Source organism: Theobroma cacao, chromosome 7 (genome assembly GCF_053813885.1).
Source record: "Theobroma cacao isolate CCN51 chromosome 7, ASM5381388v1, whole genome shotgun sequence".
In the NCBI taxonomy this organism is placed as follows: domain Eukaryota; kingdom Viridiplantae; phylum Streptophyta; class Magnoliopsida; order Malvales; family Malvaceae; genus Theobroma; species Theobroma cacao.
The window spans coordinates 7,332,799-7,358,087 of NC_142645.1; the positions used below are offsets into that span (position 1 = coordinate 7,332,799).

Sequence of the window (25,289 nt, forward strand, 5' to 3'; positions counted from 1 at the left end):
GTTGGGGAAAGTAGGGGATGGGTAGGGAAGGAATAATAGGGAACCACAGCCAATGGTCTCAAGGTTCATAAGAATCAATAAACTTGTATACAGATTGGAGAACTTCACCTGGCTAGATTCGTCCTAGCTGCAAAATAAGGAGTTGATGATATGAAGGGAAGAGAAAAACTTAAAGCAAGACATAGCATCCTGCTGGCTCGCGAATTGCTTCTCTCTTCATCATAAACAAAAGTCCCTCTGGAACAGTGCCTTGATTTTTACAACTTCTTGAAGAAGAAAAAGGGATAACTTGATGGTTTATTTACCAAAGTTCTACAAAATTGTTTGCTCCATTGTTATAATGCTGTCTCCTATTATGCAGTGCATGCATTATGTCATGCAAACCTTTAAGGGGGCCAGACAAATCAATGTAGTTTAATAATTAACCAATAATCTCTAACAAAATCCAATATTCAGCAATCATTACATAAATAATTCAAAGACAGCACATGCATATAAACATGGAATCTCAAAAATTAAAATAATATCCCTCAAGCATATATAGAAAGAGAGATTTCAGCAATAGGCCCATCAACACATACACACATACACATATTCTCAGATTAAACAATAGAAAGCTAGCACAAGATTGTTAGACTGATCAAGCTGATTAAAGGCAGCCAACCATATTAGAGAAATCTTCTTTGTGACAGTTCGTCAAGTAGCACTTCTTTAGCTAATAAGAATAAGTCAATCTTTCAAACAGCTGGGGTCAAGTGGTAGTGACTATATTGATAAGGTCAAAGAATAAATTCATTACGGATGTAAATATTTGGTTATAGTCCATATATCCTTTTGCACATGTTTTTACTAGTCACTTCAAAGCTCTTGAATGTCTCTGCAGCTCATATCCTCTACCACCCAGGTAAAAGGGGAAAACAAAAAACTCGAACAAAAGCTTGAGTATGCATAGACTTCAAATATACAACAAAAAAGCAGGATACTGATTCATCCCCCAGCAATTACTAACTGGCACAATGAATATACCTAATTGGCTTATCCTCAAGCATGTACAAAAACCAAGCTCTAATCCATCCCTTTAAAAATGCAAGTTGATTTGAGATCAATAGATCATGATGCACGGATAAGATGTGAATTTAACCATAAATGGCCAATTTATAGAAAAAAATTACGTGATTTTGCCTAACCCTAATGTTCTCAAACTACCAATTTAGATTCCTCCACGGCATGATTTTGAAATGAACTGTCATACTTCAAGCTTTTTGTGACTTCAAAAAAATGTGCAACAGCTTCTTCAGGTGTCCCGACTAAAACGCCATGACCCAAATTGAGAATGTGGCCACGTGGTCCTGCACACTTAACAACCCTGAAAAATAGATTGTACTAGTTTAAACTACTGGATCAATCAGAAGCTTATTTTAAGTTATATTTAACTCAGAAACATAAAATCAAGATTCAAAAGCTTACACATCTGAATCTATGTGACTGATTTTCTTACACTGGCAATTCTAGTGCCTTTGAATATACCAACATACATATTGATAAATATTCCACAAGTCAATAGTTGTGGAAGTAAGGTCAGACACACAGGATAATACATTTAGTCCTTAAATTAGGTACATTACTTTTGCAAGAATAAAATCAATAAAATTTAAATTGAACAAGACATTCATTATGAGTCACTTTCCCCTTCATTTATTGGTGGATGGTTGGGGCTACTGGGAAGACAATTTCAACTGCCACTACAAGACGTAAGGACCCCCTCCTTACACTTGCCATGACCATAGATCTACTGAACCGTCTTTCATTAATAAAGTGGATTTTGTGTGTGTGCCCATAAAATATTAGCAACAAAACAAGAATCAAGATTCAAATATAGATACAAGCTGGCAAGATTCAAACGCAAAGTTCGATTGACATGACAAACCTTTGAATTTCCTCTGTCACTGCAGGAAGTGGAGAAAACAAATAAGCAGGGTCGACATTTCCCTGCACACTGATATCACTGCCCAAACGCTTCCTTCCATCAGCCATATCCACTGTCCAGTCAAGTCCAATCACATCAACCCCTGTTCCTTTCATGCGCTCAAGGAGGCCACCATTTCCATTAATGTAGAGAACAAGTGGTGTGTTAGGGCATTTACTCCGTACTAAACTCACAATCTGCAATTTCAGGAACCCAATAGATGACTACAAGGGTAAAATTAAAAGGTATAAAAACATGTTATCTGGGGCAAATTTTCTCAAACCACTGAACAAGATTTGGTTGCATGTAGTAACTAGTAATGGAAGAGAGTATTGTCTAATGTCTCTGTCTCCTCTTTATTTATATATTTATTAAAAAGTAGGGCTCTTCCCTTACAATAAATGAATTTTCAAAACTCATGCTCCTATGCTCCTATCTGATTGTTACTTTTGCTAGGGAAAAAAGCGAAACATATTTCTAGGTTCAAAGCAAACAATCTTTTGAAAAATTAAAGTTTAATTTTAACTTCATGGATGAAAAAAGTGCATGACTGCACTTTCATATCGAACAATTACTTGAATTGGTGTTACATTTTAATCATTCGCTCATTTTTAAAGAAAAATGATTTTGTTATTACAATTTTCTATCACTTTATAGCACTTTTTAAGGAAGCAAAAAGTAAGAAGTAGAAACAGCAATCTAGCCTGAAGTATCATAAATTTTTGCATAGCCACTTAAGTGATATTAACAATAGAACTAATAGTCAAGGCAATATAAGAGAGAACTTTTCCACTCATTCCATGCATATTTCATTACTTTTATGACAAAAATAATGAGCTATGAAATTTCTAAGCAATGAGGTGAGAATGATTTGGTAAGTCAACATAAAGATGCTTTATCCAAAATCAACTAAGCTCCAAATTACCTCTGTTATATAAGGCTTTGACCATTGCTCCCACATATCAGGTGGTAGTTGTCCACCCCATGAATCAAAAATTTGTATGCAATGTGCTCCAGACTCCACTTGGTAAATAATGTATTCAGATATTGTCTTTGTTAAATGAGAAAGAAGAGTCCTCAATAAATTTGGAGCTGTGTGGCACATACTCTTTATGGTTGTATAAGTGCGTGTTGTACCTCCCTCTACTATATATGTGGCTATTGTCCAAGGTGCTCCAACAAAACCCAGCACTGCAGCATGACCTCCAACCTACATAAAAAGAACTTATATTAAAACTAATGGAAATTTGGAAATTATAAAATTTGTAGAAAATTAGTAATCACAACCTTATCTTAATCATGCAATGAAAAAGGAGAATCACCTCCTGGCGCAGAATCTTAAGGGATTCCCCAACAAAATGTAGTTTCTCCAAGTCAATTGGATGCAATGACTTCAAGCCATCATCAGAACGAATTGGTGACTGAATAACAGGACCCCTTACATCTTCAATGTCAAATGGGACACCAAATGCAGGTAGTGGAGTAAGTATATCAGAGAAAATTATCACTCCATCAGGGCGGAAAGCTTCCCAAGGCTGCAAAGAGATTTCCACAATGAGGTCAGTTGTCTCCGACCTCCGTCTGAAGGATTGGTGTTTCTCTGCAAGCTTTCTGTAAACAGCCATATACCTTCCTGCCTGCCGCATCATCCATGCCGGAGGCCGACTTACAGGTTCTCCTCTCGCGGCCTTAACCAACAATGGATCTAAATAAAAGATGAACAGAGATAAAGAGCATAAGGAAGTTGAACGTAACTCTAAAGTCCAAACACAGAAATGTTCTTGCCATCACTGGCATACCAACATCATTACAAAAATGCATATCACACTAGCAAGGTAAATAAAGGTCAAATTTGTACAGATTACACAAAAGAATCCCAAATTGACAAAATACCCATCTTGGTTCCACAATGCCATGTAAGTTCACAGCTTTTACAATTAACACCATTCATCATATTATCATCTCTTCAAAACATCAAAAATTGTAAAACCTCATCATAATACAATTGGATATTAACATTCGAGGCAAACTTTACAGCCAAAACCAAATATAAAACAAAAAAAAAAATCAAAGAGATGAAGAAGTGAACTTTACCAGCAATAGAAGAAGAGCAAGCTATAGAAAACTTCTTAATTTTTGTCTTTTTAGGAGATGAGAGAAAAGCTCCAGGGAAGCCATTATTTTCATTAGAGTGAAAACCCAACTGCACTGTCAAGCTTAAGGATTTAACTCCCAAGGAACTGCAAGCACTACATTAAAAAAAAAAAGAAGAAGATTAAAGAAAAACCCTTAAACAAATCAAAGTCTAAACCTTTTTTTTCCTTACTGAAATGGGATTTCGACCTTGCTAGTGAAAAGAAGCTCATTTTTCCTTTTAGAGGAGAATCTGGGGAGAGAGTTTTGGAGTCTGGGCGGAAGTTCTCTGTTTTTTGGCTCTGTTTTCTTATCCTTGTAAAGAAGTCGATGGTTTGACTTGGCTATGGTAAGCTAAACGGATGGTTGTGATCTTGCCACGTTGGAAATTTGGATAAAACGGGGCCCTACAATCTGTTGTCAAAGTAGACGCTGTTTATTTTTTTTATTTTGCTTTTTAAAAAAAAAAGATTTTATTAAACAAATCCCCTGCATCATTTGTCAATTAACTGTCTCAAATTAACTGGTGGATTATTATACACTGCAAAGTTTTTCTCAAGAAAAGTCCTCCTTAGCCATATGATTCCCTACCATATTGGCCTCTCCATAGATATGTCGACTTTGCACTTCCCATGGCCTCTTGTGTAACATAGAAATGGCTTGAATCAATCATAATTAGCACATGGATGGTGCAACTGAGAAGAGATCGCTTAAACAACAAGTTAGATCGCTTGTATGACAAGTTTTACTCATACTTAGTGATGACAAAGTGATTACTAAAATGTTTACTATGGACTAATTATTTTTGTGATTATTAAAATGTTTATGATGAATTAAGTATTTCTGTACAAATAGATTTATGAATTACAAGAACATTATTTATGTTTGTGTATTATTTGTACAACTTTAGATTTTTTTTATATCTTAGTTTATTATTAAAACTATTTGTCTATTCGTTTATTATTATTTCTTGTAGCAATAACTTAATTGATATGTCTTATATGAGAACTAATTACATGATTAAAAGAGCGATTGATGTGATCAGATGGTCGGTGATAGGCGATATTAAAATATTGATGAAAATTGACCCCTACACTTTTAATATCTAATTTCAAGTCATGGACATTGCCGCACTTTATAATTGTTTACTACGACATCCATGGATTCACATGACAGGAGTTATACTATTTTCCTTGTATCATAAACTTAAATTCATAATTGAGAATTAATTAGTGAGCATTTGTGCAGAGAAAGATATACTAGTCATTCAATCCTCATCTGCTCCTTATACAGAGACAGTAGAAAAAGTCTTTAGATGCTATTTTAGGTCTTTTGAATTTGTTAATGCTATTTATGTGGAAGAGTAACAGTTATACCAACTCTAAATTTGTTAAAGGCAGCTAACATGGAAGTTAAGTGGGAAAACAGTGCCATGCTCGGTTTGGGTTAAGAAAGAATTTGCAAGGAATTAGAAAAACTTTTAATTCTAATCAAGAATGAAGAAAAGTTTAGTTTGGGATATAAGTTTACTAAAGAAGAAAGAAGAAAAGTAAGAATCCAAAAGAAAATGAAAAGAATGACTCAATTCGAAAGAAAGTACTCACAACACTCTTTATTTTTTTAGAAGTATTTCAAATAACTCAAATATTATTTATTTAAGTATTGTTATACTTCTTATTACTTACTGTGTGTCGTACTTTCTGGTAATAGAACGTAAAGATAACACTTTTGACACTTATTTGAGAACGGTGGTGCAAAAAAAAAATGGTGTCGCATGAGAAAACAAACTGGTGCAACACGAATATGAGTTAACTATTGCTGTGTGGAAGGAGCAATGGAAACGAAAAACAAGTCTACTGCGATGTTAAACACAATGAGTAAGATAGGTGTTATTTTTGGTTTCTTAAAGAGAAATGTTGTTTGCTGGCACAGTGGTGTCTTTGTTTCAAACACAGAGTAAAGGCCAACCTCACTAAGGTCGTCGGTAAATTATAGCAAGTTCCATCAACTCAGGAAAGGCTTCACAACATAGAGAAAAATTAGGAAATGGTATTTCCAAGCTTGACACGTTGATAGTGAAAGCCAGGTCGGCACTTGTTACGAAAGGTAGGATGGCATCTGTTGTGAAAGCGATTCTTGCATCTCCAGCAGCAACACGCAACGGTAGTAGTAACAAGAAGTAAAAGGGCCACAATGGCAGTAATGGTGGTGGGAATGGTGGTGGCTTTGGTGATGGTGGTATATGGACTTGTAGGTTTTTACACTGTTTATAATAATTTAGGTTAACTAAAGTTGTGTGGGTTAATACTTATTGATGACAAAGTGATTACTGAAATCTTTCTGATGGACTAACTATTTTTTTTTTATTATTGAAATATTTACGATGGATTAACTATTTTTGGACAAATGGATTTAGGAAGACAAGTACTTTATTTATGTTTGTGTATATTTTAGTTTATTATTAAAATTATTTATCTATTCATTTGTTATTATTTTTGTAATAATAACAAGTACTCACAATGCTCCTCCATCCAATAGTATTTCAAATATATCAAATATTATTTATTTAAGTATTGTAATGTCTCTTCTTGTTACTTATGGTGTGTTATGAAACATAGAGATAATGCTTCTGACACTTATTTGAGAATGGTGGTGCACGAAAAAAAACTAATGCTTAAAAAAAAAAAAAACTGGTGCTGCACGAAATGTGAGTAAACTATTCCCGAGTGGAAGGAGTGATGGAAACGAAAAACAAGTTTGCTGCGATGTTAAACACCGTCGGTAAGATGGGTGTTATTTCTAGTTTCTTAGAGAGCACTGCTTTATTTGCTGGCACGGTCACGGTGGTGTCTTATTTCAAATATGGAGCAAAGACCACCTTCACCAGTATCGTCGGGAAATTTAAGCAAGTTCCATCAACTTAGAAAAGGCTTCACGATATAGAGAAAAATTTGGAAATGATCCTTTTGATTCACGAAATTAAAAAAAAAAAATTGAAATAATTGTTTTAGAAAAATAAAATATGAATAAAATAAAATAATTATTATATATAATTTGATTAATGAAATGAAATAAAATAAGAATTACTCTCATAACTCATTTCGATGTTTAATTGATAAAAATATGAATTTTTTTAATTTTTAAAAATAAATATTAAAATAAAATACACTGATTTTCGTAATTTTTTATTATAATTATATGTTCATTAGTTTTCAAAGTAAATATTCTGTCCTAAATATGTAAACGGCATTAATATTTAAATGTGAAATGTCTAAAATATTTTTTTTTTTTTTACTCTTTTTTTTTCTTTCAAGCTGGTCGGCTACGTTCCTTTACTTGGTCGACCATGCTCTCTTACTCAGTTGGCCATCCCATGGCAGAATCTAACTATGGAATGCTAGATCCGATTGGATCTCCCCTAAGAAGCACCAGATCTGGGGATTGCCAATCTGGTTCTCCTCGATGCTCCCTAGGGAGCACCTTGATCTGTCTAGTTGCGAAATGGCCGACTGCGAGGTGGCCAGCCGATGAGAGGTAAGGTAGATTTTTTTTTTGAAAAATTATAATTTGGTAATTTTTAAAATAAATGAAGAGTAAAATTATTTTTTCAGTATTGTCACATTATTAAATTAATAGAACATTAACGGTTTACTAACGACAAACTTATGTATCTAATGGAAGATATTTTTTTTGGATTGATTGTAAATTTCGAAAACTGATGAACTCGCGAGGAATTATGGTTAAAACTTAAGAGTGTTAATGTATTTAACCTTAAATATTATAATGTGAATAATAATTAAATGTGTATTAAAAATTTAAAAATAATAAAAAGGAACCTTTTTTTTTAAAATATAGCATCGAATTTCATTTTTCTTTTCTTTTTTTAATTTTATGTTAAAAATAATAAAATCTAATTGCTGTTTAATGTTATAGATTTTCATAATATAATAATATTATGTTAATATTGTCATGTTTTGATAATCTCCATATATACCCATATTAGGAATCTCAAATAATTACATAATTAATGGTACTAAATTGAACAAATGCAATTCAATATACAAATTACAGAAGAATAATAGGAGCACATACCAGTGATGAGAAGAGAATTGACTTTCCTAATTACTCTTTACCAATTTTGTTTATCAAAAGTATAAAATTTGAGGGTAATTGCGCTCCAATTATTTGCCCCAATTTCCAGAAAATATTGCTTATTTGCCTATATCTTTAAAGCTAGCCATTTTTAACAAAATATTTCCCATTCTTCCCTTTTCATCATCAATTCGGTCCTTCCTGAGCACTTGTATGTTAATTTCTTCTCTGGTAGACCTGAAGTACAGTTTTAGTTTTACTGGTTTTTTTCAGAGTTCACTAATCATCACTCATGCCACTTTAAAATTAGAAGTCCAAAAATCAAATTAGAAATCTCAATTTATCCCAAAAAAGAAGCCCAAGAGAACACTTGTTAACTCTTTTCTGTAGAGTGAAACACCGATTGATAAGGATGAGTTGGACCTGCACTCGAACACTTGGTTCAGTAATTTGCATATAATTTCTCGCTCAAAGAGACAGAGCATGATTCCGATCTTTCTTCCTTGAATAGATAAAAAAAGGAAACACTTCACCTACAGCAAATAAAGCTTTTATAATGACAGTAAAGACTTCTTTGGCACTGTTCATGGAATTTCATAACAGCTTATGATAGATAATATTATGGCACTTTCCTTTCATCCCAAGACCACAGAGATCAACTGGTGGTCAAAGGTTCATAGGCCTCTTCTAGTTTATGTAAAGTACCCATATTTAATTGCAGTCATCTTACCACCAGCACAAACCATGCATATTTTCAAGTTTATGCAGCAAGCATATATCAACAAGAAAATGAAGAATCCATATGATTGAAACTGCTTTTCTTCAAATATCTGATCAAATTATGGGATGTAGTCACTAGCCTGGAATACAAACTACTATTTACAGTCCATGACAATGCATAGAGTTAATCAATTGAAGCAAAATGTCAGAGTTTAATATTGAACTTTGGATTGAAGACCCAAGAATATGCATGAGCAAATGAGGAACAAGCAACATCAATGTGTACAATCTAAAGGAAAGATATTATTGTTGACAAAGAATAGTGACGAGAAAAAGGAAACACGGCACAAAGTTTTTTGGCTATGCTAGAAAAATGACCTTTCCATCATTTTACATAGATCATGCACTTGCACAAGAAGTGCCGCATATATCTTAATCTAGCACAAGCTAGATTATTGCATTGGCAAAGGTGAATGATCAAAAATTTCACTTCAACTAGATTATTCTTGAAGCCCTTAATTCAGATACTATTTTAAACATTCTGTAAAGTCAAAGGATGGAAGTATAATACATCAGCAGTCTCTGAATATACTTAGAGCTTAAATCATGATAGAAAAGGGTATTCAGTTGCAAAATTCTACTTTATAGAACGCAACAATTTATCCTACCAGTCTCTTCATAAACTTTTTTTTTTTGAAAGGCAAATGATATGTCATTTCATTAAAGATGTTTTCTTGGCTCTTCGGAGCACAAGCCATAGTGGGGAAAATGCCCCACATGTCTCTTTATAAACTAATCTGCAGTGCATGCCAAGAAATAGGTTACAACAGCTTAGTTTTAGGACAAAGAGTCTAACCAAAGTCAAGTTAAAAGAAACACTTGAGTTCGTTCAACTACAGAAAGTGAAAAGAGAAAGGGTACAAGAGTATTTACAAATTGGGAGCATCCACATGTGCGAATCTAGGAAGATCTAATTGGAGAACTCCACATAAAGCAGCTCAAAAGCAATGAGTCAAATTACTATTTCAATTTGGATCAATTACACGAGATGGTAAAAAAGCTCTTAGCGCTGGAAAAGGCCACCTTCTGCTGAGGCCAAATCCAACATGAAATTTTGCTCTTTTGTTGCATGTCTTTCCCACTTCATCGTAAAGAATGGTGTAGTTTGAGCTGCTTATGTTCCTGGAATAGCAAAAGTTACTGCTATCATAATTGTATGTTTGTTGGGTATTTCCCACTCCACTAACAACCAAGTTATCCTTTACAACCATAATACCCTGTCCATTCTGCAAATTCCTGAGTGAACTACTAGGCAACCTGGCATTAGCATCTTTAAACTTCTCCTCATTAAATCCCAATGTGAAATTTGCTACAGACAATGAAGTTCCATTTCCTTGATCGAGATAGTCGGAGGAAAAGTATAAAAGAAACCTCTTGAGTGATTTCTTTGATTTAGCATCAGAGTCTGGCATCTTTGCATAAATACTGTCATTAAAATGGATCATCTGATGCACGATCTGCGCATCTCCATCCTTGGCCATCACCATTGAGTTACTATAACTTAAATCTTGAATAGATTTGGTTGTGACTGTACCATAAGAGGACTTGACCCATCCAGTCGAGGATATGAACCTGGTTGTATTTGTAATGAATGTTCCATTTAAACCCTTGAAATCTGACACAGATGAAACACCGAGAGGAACAATGTCATGCTGCAAAAGCTTCCCTTCAGTCTTAGTGCTCTTACTATCCAACCATAGATGCAAATTAGCATCAATATACCACACATTCAAAGCATTTGTAACACTAAAACCCAGTTTATGGGTTTTCCCATCCAATAAATTCCCCAAAAATGGGGTAATTTCAATATCATAAGTAGGGAGATTAAATGAACCAACACCGCTAATGGGTCTCCACAAGAGAGGATTAATTCCACCTGTATACACCACGGTAAAAGGCCAAACAGCACCAACCACTTCACCATCCAAACTAACTACAACTTCCCTAAAAGGTCCGTTCCCTGCCAAATTTGTAAGATTATTTGCAGCAATATAATCGTTCGGAGGATTTCCATACCAAACCTCATCATTCTCATGAAAAGACACATATACCTCCAACACAGCCCGATAAACATTCTGAGGAATTTCAAAGTCCTTCACTTTAATATCAGTAGCATTCTCAATCTCATACCACAACCCATCTTTCAATGGCAAATCCCGCGAAAAGGGTATGATCAAATCAGCCTTAGAACCAACCCCAGATTCTAAAATTTCTGCTCTTTCCTCAAAACGATTCATTTTTTCAACAGAAGGGTAAAAATATAGGGTTACATTGACATGGTAAACACCAGTATAAGTCTTGTCAACAAGATTTCCCATATAAACAGAAAAAGTTTGAGTCTTGTTCATTAAAAGCAATGAGGTATACCTTGTGATATCCTTTTGGACACTCCAGACAATCCCAGTAGCTCTAGGCTCAGCTGTGCAGCTCCTCAGTAGCTCCACCCCAGACAACCAAACTCCAAAAATCCTGTCAAATTGCCTCCCTTTACATGTGGCATTCCATTCCAGGACAATCTTGGAAAATTCCTGATGTGGGCAATCAGATGGAAAGGCGTAGTTTGTAACGACAGGAGGTTTACCATAAGTGTAGCCAAAGTCATGTTGCAGAATAGTGAGGGAACAGGGCTTGGCGTTTGGGACTCTGATGGGTTTGGTGACTTCAAAAAAGAGAGTTGGTGGGATGGTTTCATTGGTTGATGGTTGGGAGAGAAGGGATGATTTGAGGAGGGTGTTGGATTTGTGGAGATTGGCTTGGCTGAAGAGAGGCTGGAGAAATAAAAGGGTTAGAAAGAAGAGCAAAGAGCAGCAAGAGGAAGACATGGAAGGTGCTTGGTAGGGAATAGAGAGGTCGTTGCTTTGAAGGGTAGTACTACTTTTTTGAAAATCAGACTACCACTAATAAATTTGCTGAGTTAAATTTGAATTTCTTTTAAAAGAATTGTTTGTATATTATTATTATTTTTCTCAAATGACACTGCCCTTGGAAATTAGAAAAGGATGGAGGATAAGTGTTCCCTGCCCAATTGAGCTGCAGCCTTTGCCCAAGGACTTGTACACATGATTTTGACCTCTTAAGATTCTACTTACCATAATGAATAAAGCATTGCATGCAAGAATAGAATAGGTAGTATTTGGTATATGAAAGCTAGATAACAAGAAGCTGAAGTCATAAAATAAATCAATTAAAGTAAATTTGCTTATCAGTTTTAAGTTTATGCAGTAAAAGAAAAAAAAGAAAATTAAAGCAAAACCTTTAAAAATTGATGTTTAAATATATAGTAAATGGGTTATTGTTATACGAGTATTCGTAAATTTGCAACCCCGATAACATAAAATGAAGGTATCTTATATTTAGTTATGGGGTGAATTAAGGTAAGGTTTTTAAAACTTGATATGAATTCGGGGATATCTAAGATTCTGCGTTAGGTAGGTTTCAGGTATCTAAAGCTTTTAAAACCTTATATAAATTCGGATATCACTTTTAAGTTATCCTAAACTTGATTATATATAATATTATAAAAATTTTAAATTTAGGGAGATATGAACCTTTATCTTCCTTACCTTAAGATAAACTTATCTTAAACTTATAAGAAGATAAGAAACACTCCAAGCCTTTGCCAATTTTGTCAACTACTTATTTTAATAAATATTGACAATATATTATTAAATAGGTTTTTAAGGGGTATCAAAATAAAAAAAAATTTACCTTGTGTAAACAGGTATTTAACGAGTTTGGTTCTTTACTATTAAGTTTTGCTTAGTTTTTAATTTTAATTTTATTTTTACGGGTATAAAATTGCAAATATATAAATTTACCACCCTTATTTAAATCAAATGATTTGGCTTGGCATAGTGGTAACTCATTTAAATTAAATTTTGGTGGCCTGGTTCAATGTCTTCTAGGCTTATATTTTAAAATTATTTTTCTTTTTTCCTCGTAGAGTAAATTTAAATTTTCTTAGAGAGTAAAAAATGCATTTCTTCAAATTTTAAAGTTATTATAATTTTTCCCTCGTAGAGTAAATTTAAATTTTCTTATAGAGTAAAAGATACATTTCTTAACTGTCTAAATTTAAAATTATTTTTCTTTTTTCCTTGAGTAAACCCATTTTTCTTATAGAGTAAATCTAAATTTTGAAATTATTTTTCTTTTTTCCATTACTTAATTGCTTAAAGAGTATAACTGTCTAAACAGTATAATTTTTTATTTTGAGTTTTCTTACAATCTGTTAATTCAATTTGAGTATTTATGTAATATGTACTTTTCCTAAAAACTTTTTATTTTTTTAGCGTAATATTACAAAAATATTTTGTATTATTGTATATAATATATTATAATCCTATAAAGTAAAAGATGTATTGCTTAACTGCTTATAGAGTATAATTTTTTTACTTTGATTTTCGTATAATCTATTGATTCGATTTAAACACATATGCAATACATCATACGTTAATATAAAAAATTGAATAAAAATGTGATTAAAATATTTAAAAAATTTCAATAATCTTTAAATAAGTATAAAGTGATTGTCAGAATCATTAACACAGATTTAATTTTCTATGCATTTGAAAGTATTAAAGCAAGTTCAGCGCAACTTTTTATACTTAAAGTGAAAATATAATTTTAATTTTTTTTTCTATTTTATGTTTATTTATATTGATTAATTTGAAAACTTATATTCAAACTGTAAATAAAATTTTATATTATAATTTTATTTTATTTTAAAAGTGATTAATTTTTTCTTCGAATTGAATAATTGATTCGATTCATAACTTTGTATGATTGTTTTTTAGCTACCCTTGTACAAAATCCTGAATCTGTCACTATCAGTTTTTCATAGTATTTTATAATTTTATATATATTTTAATAAAATTCGAATATCTTGATAATTAAATGATTTCATATTAAGTACCCAAAAAATAAAAAAAAGCTCATTTTTTTCTCTTAGAGGAGAATAAGGGGAGAGAGTTTTGGAGTTTGGGTGGAAGTTCTCTGTTTTTTTCAGCTTTGTTTTCTGATCTTTGAAAAGACGTCGATAGTTTGATTTAGCTATAGTAAGTTGAGTTGATGGCTGTGATCTTACCACGTCGGACATTTGGATAAAACAGGGCCATACAATCTGTTGTCAAAGTAGACATACCTCTTTAACATCTTTTCTGACTTTTCAATACAGTATATATAATATATTACTATTTATTATAGATATGAATTTTATAATTTTTATAAATGAATATTATAACGTGTATTAAAAAATATTTAAATCTAATAAAAAGGAATCTGTTTTTCTTTTTCAAGAAAAATATATAACATTGAATTTTATTTTTCTTTGTTTTAATTTCATTTTAAAGATAACGAAATTGGAATTACTCTTTGATGTTATGAATTTTGATAATATAAATAATATTATGTTGAAATTTTCATGTTTTGAAAATCTCCATTTTACTGATATTAGTAGTCACAAATCGGATTGAGGGGTTTTTTTTTCAAAAGAGAAAAATTTTTAATAATAAAAAATTATAATTTATATAAAAGTAATTTTTAAAATTAATAAAACATAAATTATTTTAAAAATATTATCATGTCATTAAATTAGCGAAAATATTAACCATTAAACTTATATATTCAGTGAAAAATATTCTTTTAAGACGGATTGTATATTTTGAAACCTAATAGACCTGTGCAAAATTATGATTAAAATTTAAAGGTGTAATTGTATTTTACCAAAAAAAAAAAAAACACTTCACCTAGATCAAATAAAAGCTTTTTTATTGACAGTAAAGATTTCTTTGGCACTGTTGATAGAATTTTATAACAGCTTATGATAGATAATGGGATAAAATACTCTTATTTTTGAATTTTGATAGAAATTACATGAAAATTTATTGATTTTTAAAATAAACACTCTGTTCTAATAATATAATTATCATTAAAGAAAATTATAAAAAAATTAAAATATTATTTTTTTATTAATTTAAAAAAATAATAAAAAAAAGCATCGATCTTCCCGAAAATGGAGTGCGTAGGGGAGCATAGGGAATATTGATTGGGCTCCCAAAAGGAGCATTGGTGCTCCGCAGGTGGGGAGTTTTTTTTATTAATAAAAAAATAAAATTATATAATAATAATTTTAAAAATTAATTGAAAATAAAATTATTTTTTACTTTTGTCACATCGTAAGTTGACAAAAATATTAATAATTGATTAACGATTAAATCTTCCTGTCCAATAAAAAATATTTTTTGAGAACAATATGTTTATTTTGAAAATCAATATATCCCTGTATAATTTTAATCCAAATTTTTTTAAAAAATATTTTATCTTAAATAATATTATGACACTTTCATTTCGTCCCAGGACCATAGAGAGATCAACTGGTGGTCAAAGGTTTATATGCCTCTTCTAGTTTATGCAAAGTACCCCAATTTAATTGCAGTCATCTTACCACCAGCACAGACCACGCATGTTTCTCGGTTTATGCAACATGCATATATCAACAAGAAAATGAAAAGTCCATATGATTGAACCTGCTTTTCTTCAAATATCTGATCAAATTATGGGACACAGTCACTAGTCTCGAATGCAAACCACTATTTACAGCTTAAATCAATGATAGAGAAGGGCATTCAGTTGCAAAATTCTACTTTATATAATGCGACAACGGATCCCACCAGCCTCTTTATAAACTAAACAGCAGCCTATGTCAAGAAATAGGTTGTAAAAGCTTACTTTTAGGATAAAGAGTCTAACTAAAGTCCAGTTAAAAGAAACACCTAAGATCAATTCCGTGAGATGCTAAACAAGCTCTTCGAGCTGGAAAAGGCCACCTTCTGCTGAGGCCAAATCCAAATTGCCCTTGTATTGCATGTCTTTCCCACGTCATCATACAGAATGGAGTAGTTTGAGCTGCTTAGTTCCTGGAGTAGCAAATTTACTGCTATCATAATTGTATGTTTGTTGGGTACTGCCCACTCCACCGACAACCAAGTTGTCCTTTACAACCATAACACCCGGTCCCTTCTGCAAATTCCTGAGAGAACTGCTAGGCAGCCTGGCATCAGCATCTTTAAACTTCTTCTCACCAAATCCCAATGTGACATTTGTTACAGAAAATGAAGTTCCATTTCCTTGATCGAGATAGTCATGAGTATAAGTAAAAAAGAAACCTCTTGAGTGCTTTCTTGCATTTAGCATCAGAGCCTGGCTTCTTTGCATAAATACTGTCATCGAAATGGATCACCAGATGCACGAACTACAGATCTCCATCCTAGGCCATCACCATTGTGTTACTATAATTTAAATCTTGAATAGATTTGGTTGTGACTGTACCGTACGAGGACTTGACCCATCCAGTCGAGGATATGAACCTGGTTGTATTTGTAATGAATGTTCTATTTAAACCCTTGAAATCTGCAAAAGTAGAAACACTAAGAGGAACAACATCATGCTCCAAAAGCTTCCCTTCAGTGTTAGTGCTCTTACTATCCAACCATATATGCAAATTAGCATCAATATACCACACATTTAAAGCATTTGTAACACTAAAACCTAGTTTGTGGATTTCCCATCCAACAAGTTCCCCAAAAATGGGGTAATTTCAATATCATAAGTAGGGAGATCAAATTAACCAATACCGCTAATGGGTCTCCACAAGAGAGGATTAATTCCTCCTGTATACACCACAGTAAAAGGCCAAACAACACCAACCACTTCACCATCCAAATTAACCACAACTTCCGTAAAAGGTCCATTCCCTCCCAAATTTGTAAGATTATTGGCTGCAATATAATCGTTCAGAGGGTTTCCATACCAAAACTTGTCATTCTCATGAAAAGACAAATACACCTCCAACACAGCCCGATAAGCATTCAGGGGAATTTCAAATTCCTTCACTTTAATATCAGTAGCATTCTCAATCTCATACCACAACCCATCATTTAATGGCAAATGCCGCAAAAAGGGTATGATCAAATCAGCCTTAGAACCAACCCCAGATCCTTCTGCTTTTTCCTCAAAATGATTCATTTTTTTCACAGAAGGGTAAAAATAAAGGGTTACATTGACATGGTAAACACCAGTATAAGTCTTGTCAACAAGATTTCCCATATAAACAGGAAAAGTTTGCATCTTGTTCATTAAAAGCAATGAGGTATACCTTGTGATATCCTTTTTGACACTCCAGACAATCCAAGTGGCACTAGGCTCAGCTGTGCAGCTCCTGAGTAGCTCCACCCCAGACAACCGAACTCCAAAAATCCTGTCTCATTGCCTCCCTTTACATGTGGCATTCCACTCCAGGACAATTTTCGAAAATTCCTGATATGGGCAATTAGATGGAAAGGTGTAGTTTGCAAAGACAGGAGGTTCACCATAAGTGTAGCCAAAGTCATGTTGCAGAATGGTGAGGGAACATGGCTTGGCGTTTGGGACACTGATGGGTTTGGTGACTTCAAAAAAGAGAGTTGGTGGGATGGTGTCATTGGTTGATGGTTGGGAGAGAAGCGTTGATTTGAGGAGGGTTTTGGATTTGTGGAGGTTGGCTTGGCTGAAGAGAGGATGGAGATATAGAAGGGATAAAAAGAAGAGCAAAAGGAAGGAAGAGGAAGACAGGGTTGGTGCTTGGTAGGAACTAGGGAGGTTGTTGCCTTGAAGGGTACTACTACTAATAAGTTTGCTTTTGGAGTTGAAAACAATGTCTACGATTGAAGAGTTGAAGGGGAAAAACAACATAGAAAAAATTAGAACGACAGACAACTGGGGAGAAAAACAAGGGATAGACTTTGAACCTAAACTGAGAATGGTAGGCATAGAAAGAAAAAAATCTGAGAGGATGGAGAAATAGAAGGGATAAAAAGAAGAGCAAAGGGAAGCTAGAGGAAGACATGGATGGTGCTTGCCGCTTGGGAGGGACTAGGGAGGTTTTTGCTTTGAGGGGTACTACTATTTATAAGTTTGCTTTTGGAGTTAAAAGCTATGACTATGATTGAAGATTTGAAGGGAAAAATAACATCGAAAAAGTTAGAAGGGCAGACAATTGGGGAGAAAAACAAGGGATAGACTTGAACCAAAACTGGGAGTGGTAGGCATAGAAAGAAAAAAAAATCTGACTTGATTAGGAAGTAGAACGATGACATTAAATTACAAGTTGGCTTTTAGGAGAAAAAAACCTGCAAAATTAGCTATATAATGGCATGATCCATTATCATTGTATTAGACCCAAGATTCATTATACATATATATAAAATGTGCAATGGATGAAAATTAGTCGTTTAGGAAGTTGAGATTTTTTTAAATGTATTTGATTATTTAATTGAATAATAAATATTATTCATTGTTTTTTTTTTTGTGAGAATTACGTAATTTTATTGCTGAAAATATTCATTGTTTAGAGAGTTAAATTCAATTTTTTTAAATAAAAAAGTACTTATTTGTATATTATTACTTTTTTAGTTTATGCAACAAGCATATATCAACAAGAAAATTACAATATCTGATCAAATTTTCAAAAAAAAAAAAAAACTTGATCAAATTATGGGATGTAGTCACTTGTCTGGAATACAAACCATTATTTACAGCTCCATGACAATGGATAAAGTTAATCAATTGAAGCAAAATGCCACGGTTTTAATAGTGAACTTCAGATTGAAGACCAAGAATAAGCATGAGCAATTGAGGAACAAGCAACATAAGAGTTTACAATCTAAATGAAACATATTATCATTGACAAAGAATAGTGATGAGAAAAAGGATACATGGCACACATTTTTTTTGGCTATGTTAGAAAAATGACCTTTCCATCATTTTACATATATCTGGCACTTGCACAAGAAGTGCCGCATATATCTTAACCTAGCACAAACTAGATTATTGAATTGGCAAAGGTGAATGATCAAAAATTTCACTTCAACTAGATTATTCCGGAAGCACTTAATTCAGATACCATTTTAAACATGTTGTAAAGTCAAAGGATGAAAGTATAATACACCAGAAGTCTCTCAATATACTTAGAGCTTATATCATGATAGAGAAGGGCATTCGGTTGCAAAATTCTACCTTATAAAACTTGACAACTGATCCTACCATTCTCTTTATAAACTAATGTGTGGTATATGTCAAGAAATAGGTTATAACAGCTTAGTTTTAGGATGAAGAGTCTAACTAAAGTCCAGTTAAAAGAAACACCTAAGTTCATTCAACAACAAAAAGTGAAAAGAGAAAGGATACAAGTGTATTTACAGATTCATCTGTCTTCATAACAAATTGAAATTAAAAAATGGAAACACTTACAATTTATTGGGAGTATCCACATGTGGAAATCTTGAAAGATCTAATTGGAGAACTCCACATAAAGCAGCTCAAAAGCAATGGAGTCAAATTACTAATTTCCATTAGGATCAACCACATGAGATGCTAAAAAGGCTCTTCGGGCTGGAAAAGGCCACCATCTGCTGAGGGGAAATCCAAAATGAAATTTTGCTCTATTATTGCATGTCTTCCCCACTTCATCATAAAGAATGGTGTAGTTTGAGCTGCTTATGTTCCTGGAGTAGCAAAATTTACTGCTATCATAATTGTATGTTTGTTGGGTACTTCCCACTCCACTCACAACCAAGTTGTCCTTTACAACCATAACACCCTGTCCATTCTGCAAATTCCTGAGTGAACTGCTAGGCAACCTGGCATCAGCATCTATATACTTCTTCTCATTAAATCCCAATGTGACATTTGCTACGGACATTGAAGTTCCATTTCCTTGATCGAGATAGTCAGAGTATAAGTATAATAGAAACCTCTTGAGTGATTTCTTTGATTTAGCATCAGAGGCTGGCATCATTGCATAAATACTGTCATTAAAATGGATCATCTGATGCACGATCTGCAGATCTCCATCCTTGGCCATCACCATTGAGTTACTATAACTTAAATCTTGAATAGATTTGGTTGTGACTGTGCCATAAGAGGACTTGACCCATCCAGTGGAGGATATGAACCTGGTTGTATTTGTAATGAATGTTCCATTTAAACCCTTAAAGTCTGACACAGAAGAAACACCCAGAGGAACAATGTCATGCTGCAAAAGCTTCCCTTCAGTCTTAGTGCTCTTACTATCCAACCATAGATGCAAATTAGCATCAATATACCACACATTCAAAGCATTTGTAACACTAAAACCTAGTTTGTGGGTTTTCTCATCCAATAAATTTCCCAAAAATGGGGTAATTTCAATATCATAAGTAGGGAGATCAAATGAACCGACTCCACTAATTGGTCTCCACAAGAGAGGATTAATTCCTCCTGTATACACCACAGTGAAAGGCCAAACAGCTCCAACCACTTCACCATCCAAACTAACCACAACTTCCCTAAAAGGTCCATTCCCTGCCAAATTTGTAAGATTATTGGCAGCAATATAATCGTTCGGAGGATTTCCATACCAAAACTCATCATTCTCATGAAAAGATACATATACCTCCAACACAGCCCGATAAACATTCTGAGGAATTTCAAATTCCTTCACTTTAACATCAGTAGCATTCTCGATCTCATACCACAACCCATCTTTCAGTGGCAAATCCCGCGAAAAGGGTATGATCAAATCAGCCTTAGAACCAACCCCAGATCCTAAAATTTCCGCTTTTTCCTCAAAACGATTCATTTTTTCAACAAAAGGGTAAAAATATAGGGTTATGTTGACATGGTAAACACCAGTATAAGTCTTGTCAACAAGATTTCCCATATAAACAGAAAAAGTTTGAGTCTTGTTCATTAAAAGCAATGAGTTATACCTTGTGATATCCTTTTTGACACTCCAGACAATCCCAGTAGCTCGAGGCTCAGCTGTGCAGCTCCTGAGTAGCTCCACTCCAGACAACCAAACTCCAAAAATCCTGTCAAATTGCCTTCCTTTACATGTAGCATTCCACTCCAGGACGATCTTGGAAAATTCCTGATAAGGGCAATCAGATGGAAAGGTGTAGTTTGCAAAGACAGGAGGTTTACCATAAGTGTAGCCAAAGTCATGTTGCAGAATAGTGAGGGAACAGGGCTTGGCGTTTGGGACTCTGATGGGTTTGGTGACTTCAAAAAAGCGAGTTGGTGGGATGGTGTCATTGGTTGATGGTTGGGAGAGAAGGGTTGATTTGAGGAGGGTTTTGGTTTTGTGGATATTGGCTTGGCTGAAGAGAGGATGGAGAAATAGAAGGGATAGAAAGAAGAGCAAAGGGAAGCAGGTGGAAGACATGGATGGTGGATGGTAGGGAATAGGGAGATTGTTCCTTTGAAGGGTACAACTACCAGTAAGTTTGCTTTTGGAGTTAAAAGCAATGTCTACAATTGAATACTTCAAGGCAAAAACAACATAGAAAAAGTTAGGAGTGGACAGAATTGGGGAGAGAAACAAGGGATAGACATTGAACGGAAACTGGAAATAGTAGGCATAGAAAGAAAAAGATCTGACTTTAGTAGAAAGTGAAATAATGACATTAAATTACAGGTTGGCTTTTAGGAGAAAAATACCTTCAAAATTAGCTATTTAATGGCATGATCCATTGTCATTGTATTTGACCCAAGTGACCAAAGATTCATTGTATATAAAAACAAAAATGTGTGATGGATGGAAATTAGTCATTTAGGAAGTTAAGATTCTTTTTACTGTCTCGGATCATTTAATTAAATGATAAAATTATTCATCATTTAAAGAGTTAAATTCAAAATTTTTAAATAAAAGTTTACTTATTTGTATATTATTATTTTTTTCTCAAATCACACACCCATTAGGATTAGAATAGGTTGGCGGACATATGATAAAAATATTAAATTGGAAGGTTCCCTACCCAATTAAGCTGCAGCCTTTGCCCAAGGACTTGTTTACCTTATTTTGACCTCTTAAGATTTTACTGACCATAGTGAATAAAGCATGCATGCAAGAATAAGTAGCAGTATTTGGTATGTGAAAGCTAGATTACAAGAAGCTGAAGTCAGAAAATAAATCAATTGAAGTAAATTTGCTTAACAGTTTAAGTTTATGCAGTAACTGAGATAGTTCAGAATTTCCTTGAGCTTCAGCTTGATGCATTCAGTTCACCAATCAGAATGAAAAAGAATAAGCATTTACCCTTCAGCTACATACTTCTGCCTTTGAAACTCCAAAATTTTGTGTTACATCATTTCTGCTATGACTATCTGCTAAATCATTATTTTGGAGACACTTTCATGCAAGAATGTGATAATCCCACCAAATCTCCACCCAAAAGAAGCGGAGTCAATCATAGTTTGCAGATAAGAGGGGGTCACTTTTAAACCTTGGCATTGCTGAAACACAGTCTAATTTATTGCTTATAAGTGCGTAAGATAAGGTTAAAAGAACAAAGTAAAGAAATTTAAGATGGCACAATTTCCACAATCATCGGTGCAAATGATATCACAGCTACATTTGGTGAAGCTACATATAGAGTTCCTCTGGAATATCTAGAATGAAACATTGAAAACTCCTTTATTGAGCAGCTCAAGAATCAACCGAATTCAGTGTCCTGTTCCCCTTCGTTGCTAAGACATCAATGATCAGATGCTAGAAAAGCCTTTGTAGGAAAATGCTGCAGTCCTTTTGGTGACTTGAGTTCAAAATCTGAAAGTAGCAGTGCTCCTTTATTACACAAGTTACTCACTTCATCATAATCAATGATGCTGTTGGAGCTGCTTATGTTCCTGGAGTAGCAGAAATCACTTCCATGGTATTCATATACTTGTCGTGTACCAGCCAATCTATTGACAATCAAGTGGTTTTTCACAGCAAGAACTGCTTGCGCATTCTGCATATTTTGCAGAGAGCTGATAAAGAATTTAAAGCCAACATTCTTGTACTTCTTCTCATTAAATCCTAATGTGACGTTCATGACATAGAGGAACGTTCCCTTTTCTTCTTCTGATAAGTCCACGTACAAGTGAAGGGGAAAATGTTTAAATGATTCCTCAGCATGAACATAAGGAAATGGCATCTTTGCATAAACTCTGTCATTGAAATGGATCGTCTGATTCACAACCTGAAAATTCCCATCCTTACCAATTTGCAGCGAGTTACTGTAACTGAACTCCTGAATGGAATGAGTTGTAATATTCCCGTAAGAAGACTTGATCCATCCAGTTGAAGATATGAACCTGTTTGCACTTGTCAAGAACTTTCCATTTAAGCCCTCAAAATCTGACTCCTCGGAAACACCAACAACCTTATTATTGCACATCAGAAGTTTCCCTTCAGTTTTCACACTCCTGCTATCCAACCAGAGGTGCAAATTAGCATCTATGAACCAGACATTCAAGGCGTTTGTAACACTGAACCCCAATGTATGGAATTTTCCATCCAACATGTTGCCTAAAAATGGAGTGATTTCAATATCATAAGAAGGGAGGTTGAAAGAACTAATGCCTGTAATGGGGCTCCAAAATAGGGGATTAATTCCTCCAGTATAGATCACAGTAAAAGGCCAAACTGCACCTACCACTTGACCGTCAAGACTGACTACAACCTCTCTAAATGGTCCATTTCCAGGAGTGCCACTTAGATTATTTGCAGCAATGTAGTCATTTGGAAAATTGCCATACCAGAACTCATCATTCTCATGAAAAGATATATAAACCTCTAATACAGCCCTGTAAACATTTTGGGGGATTTTAAATTGCTTCAACTTAGTATCATTGGAATTCTGAACTTCAAACCACAAACCATCATTTAGTGGCAGATCCCGAGAAATAGGTAAGATCAGATCAGCCTTAGAGTCAGATGCCAAGTTATGCAAAATCTGCTTATCATCATTCAAATTGTTTTCAGCAGGATAAAAATGAAATGTTAAATTAACATGGTACACCCCAGTATAAGTCCTGTCCACAATGTTACCAAGAAAAACAGCTAAAGTTTGTGTTCCCTTCTTCAAGAGCAATGAATAGTACCTTGTTATATCCTTCTCAACAGTCCAAACAATTCCATTTGATGTAGGCTCTGCTGTGCAGCTCCTAAGGAGCTCTACACCTCCTAGCCAAATCCCAAAAATGCGATCAAATTGTGTTCCTTTGCATGTTGCCTTCCATTCAAGCACAATTTTGGTGAAACTTTGAGAGTAACAATGAGGAGGGATGTAGTTTACAAGAACCGGGGGTCTTCCATAAGTGAAGCCAAAATCATGCTGAAGAACAAGGTATGAGCATGGTTTAGTATTTGGTCGTTTGATGGGTTTGGTTACTTCAAAGTAGAGAGTCGGTGAGTTGTCATTGGAGGGTATTGTGCTGGTCAGTTGAGAGTGGAGATTTGATCTAAGGAGATCCTTGCTTTTGTGGAGATTCGCCATGGAGAATAGAGGTTGGTAGAGGAACAGCAAGAGAAAGAAGTGGAGAGTGAACAGAAAGGAAGCCATCTATGGTGGCTTGGTAGCTGCTTAATTTTCTGGTTTAATGTGTGTTAGAGAAAGATTGTTGGAGTGATATCAATGCTGCAAAACTGAGTTGAAAATCAAACTTGAGGAAGGCTGACTGGTAATGACTTTTGACACCTTACCAGAAACACGAAATCAAACCTTTTCCTTCAGAACTTGAAATTGAACATAGCTATCTCAGCATTTTAGTTTAACTTCTAAAAGAAACAAGTATTAAAGAAACTGCAAAGCTTAAGTAGGTCAGCATATATTGCCTTGTAAGTTAAGTAGCAGTGAAAACAATGATGGAACCAATACATACATGAAGTGCTTGTAGTGAGTTTCCCCCCACTTGCCTTTGGTAATTTAGGAAACCAAATCGAAAAGGAGATAACAGCCTTCCTTAGTAAATTTAGAAATATCTGACCAAAGAAAGCATGAATTTCCAAAACCAAAATATCTGAATCTAATTAAATACCACCATTAGGTGGAGAGGTAACTTTAAAGTGAACTTGTTAGATCACTAGTATTTATCTTTTGTACTGATCATATAGTAAATGTGAGTAAGCATTGAATGAACTAGAAGAAAAGAAAATCCAGATTTGTCGAAAAATTAATCCAAAGAGCTAAACAAAACAAAGAACCAATTGCTGATCTGCAACTTTCAATAATGAAATCTAGAATTTCCTCTTTGGACCTCAAAACATTTCCCAGTATAGAACTCAACAACTAGAAGAAATAAAGTTTAGAAACACAAAACAATATTCTCTGCAATATTACTTAAAGGACGAAATGAATCCAAGCGGCAGTATGTTTCATGCTCACAATGAATAGCTGAAGCTTACATTTTAGCAGATCCTACAGAAGTAAAGAACCCCAACCTCGTGACAATTAGGTCACTATGGGAAAAAAAAAAG

At 34.0% G+C, this 25,289-nt stretch overlaps 2 protein-coding genes and 3 pseudogenes across 3 annotated transcripts; all 5 read right to left on the reverse strand.

Moving 5' to 3' along the window:
* Positions 1-770: 770 nt before the first annotated feature.
* On the reverse strand, positions 771-4,404 carry HEME1 (Uroporphyrinogen decarboxylase). 2 transcript variants are annotated; one of them, XM_007021674.3, is made up of 6 exons: positions 4,310-4,404; positions 4,061-4,215; positions 3,289-3,671; positions 2,892-3,176; positions 1,928-2,163; positions 771-1,366 (listed from the first exon to the last, which is right to left on the reverse strand). In XM_007021674.3, the coding sequence occupies exons 1-6, from the start codon at positions 4,330-4,332 to the stop codon at positions 1,198-1,200; spliced, it is 1,251 nt and encodes a 416-aa protein (XP_007021736.3). In that variant the 5' UTR covers positions 4,333-4,404; the 3' UTR covers positions 771-1,197. The 2 variants fall into 2 exon arrangements, with proteins under 2 accessions (XP_007021736.3, XP_017980720.2); XM_018125231.2 differs by having other exon boundaries at positions 4,293-4,403.
* A 5,222-nt stretch (positions 4,405-9,626) lies between these two features.
* LOC108662665 (peptide-N4-(N-acetyl-beta-glucosaminyl)asparagine amidase A pseudogene) lies at positions 9,627-11,857 on the reverse strand (annotated as a pseudogene).
* A 3,632-nt stretch (positions 11,858-15,489) lies between these two features.
* On the reverse strand, positions 15,490-19,007 carry LOC148761583 (peptide-N4-(N-acetyl-beta-glucosaminyl)asparagine amidase A pseudogene; annotated as a pseudogene).
* Positions 19,008-19,202: 195 nt separating this feature from the next.
* On the reverse strand, positions 19,203-21,413 carry LOC108662971 (peptide-N4-(N-acetyl-beta-glucosaminyl)asparagine amidase A-like). The gene has a single exon (XM_018125134.2). It carries the CDS (start codon positions 21,210-21,212, stop codon positions 19,350-19,352), a length of 1,863 nt encoding a protein of 620 aa, XP_017980623.2. The 5' UTR covers positions 21,213-21,413; the 3' UTR covers positions 19,203-19,349.
* Positions 21,414-22,279: 866 nt separating this feature from the next.
* Positions 22,280-24,562, reverse strand: LOC18594185 (peptide-N4-(N-acetyl-beta-glucosaminyl)asparagine amidase A pseudogene; annotated as a pseudogene).
* Positions 24,563-25,289: the final 727 nt, after the last annotated feature.

What these genes read in the sequence shown, in the direction of transcription:
- HEME1 (XM_007021674.3), bottom strand. Translation starts at nt 4,332, where the DNA reads ATGAGCTTCTTTTCACTAGCAAG. An exon ending in TTAAGATTCTGCGCCAGGAG is followed by an intron (nt 3,177 to 3,288) that starts GTGATTCTCCTT and finishes CTTTTTATGTAG; the next exon opens with GTTGGAGGTCATGCTGCAGT. An exon ending in GTGACAGAGGAAATTCAAAG is followed by an intron (nt 1,367 to 1,927) that starts GTTTGTCATGTC and finishes TCTATTTTTCAG; the next exon opens with GGTTGTTAAGTGTGCAGGAC.
- LOC108662971 (XM_018125134.2), bottom strand. Translation starts at nt 21,212, where the DNA reads ATGTCTTCCACCTGCTTCCCTTTGCTCTTCTTTCTATCCCTTCTATTT.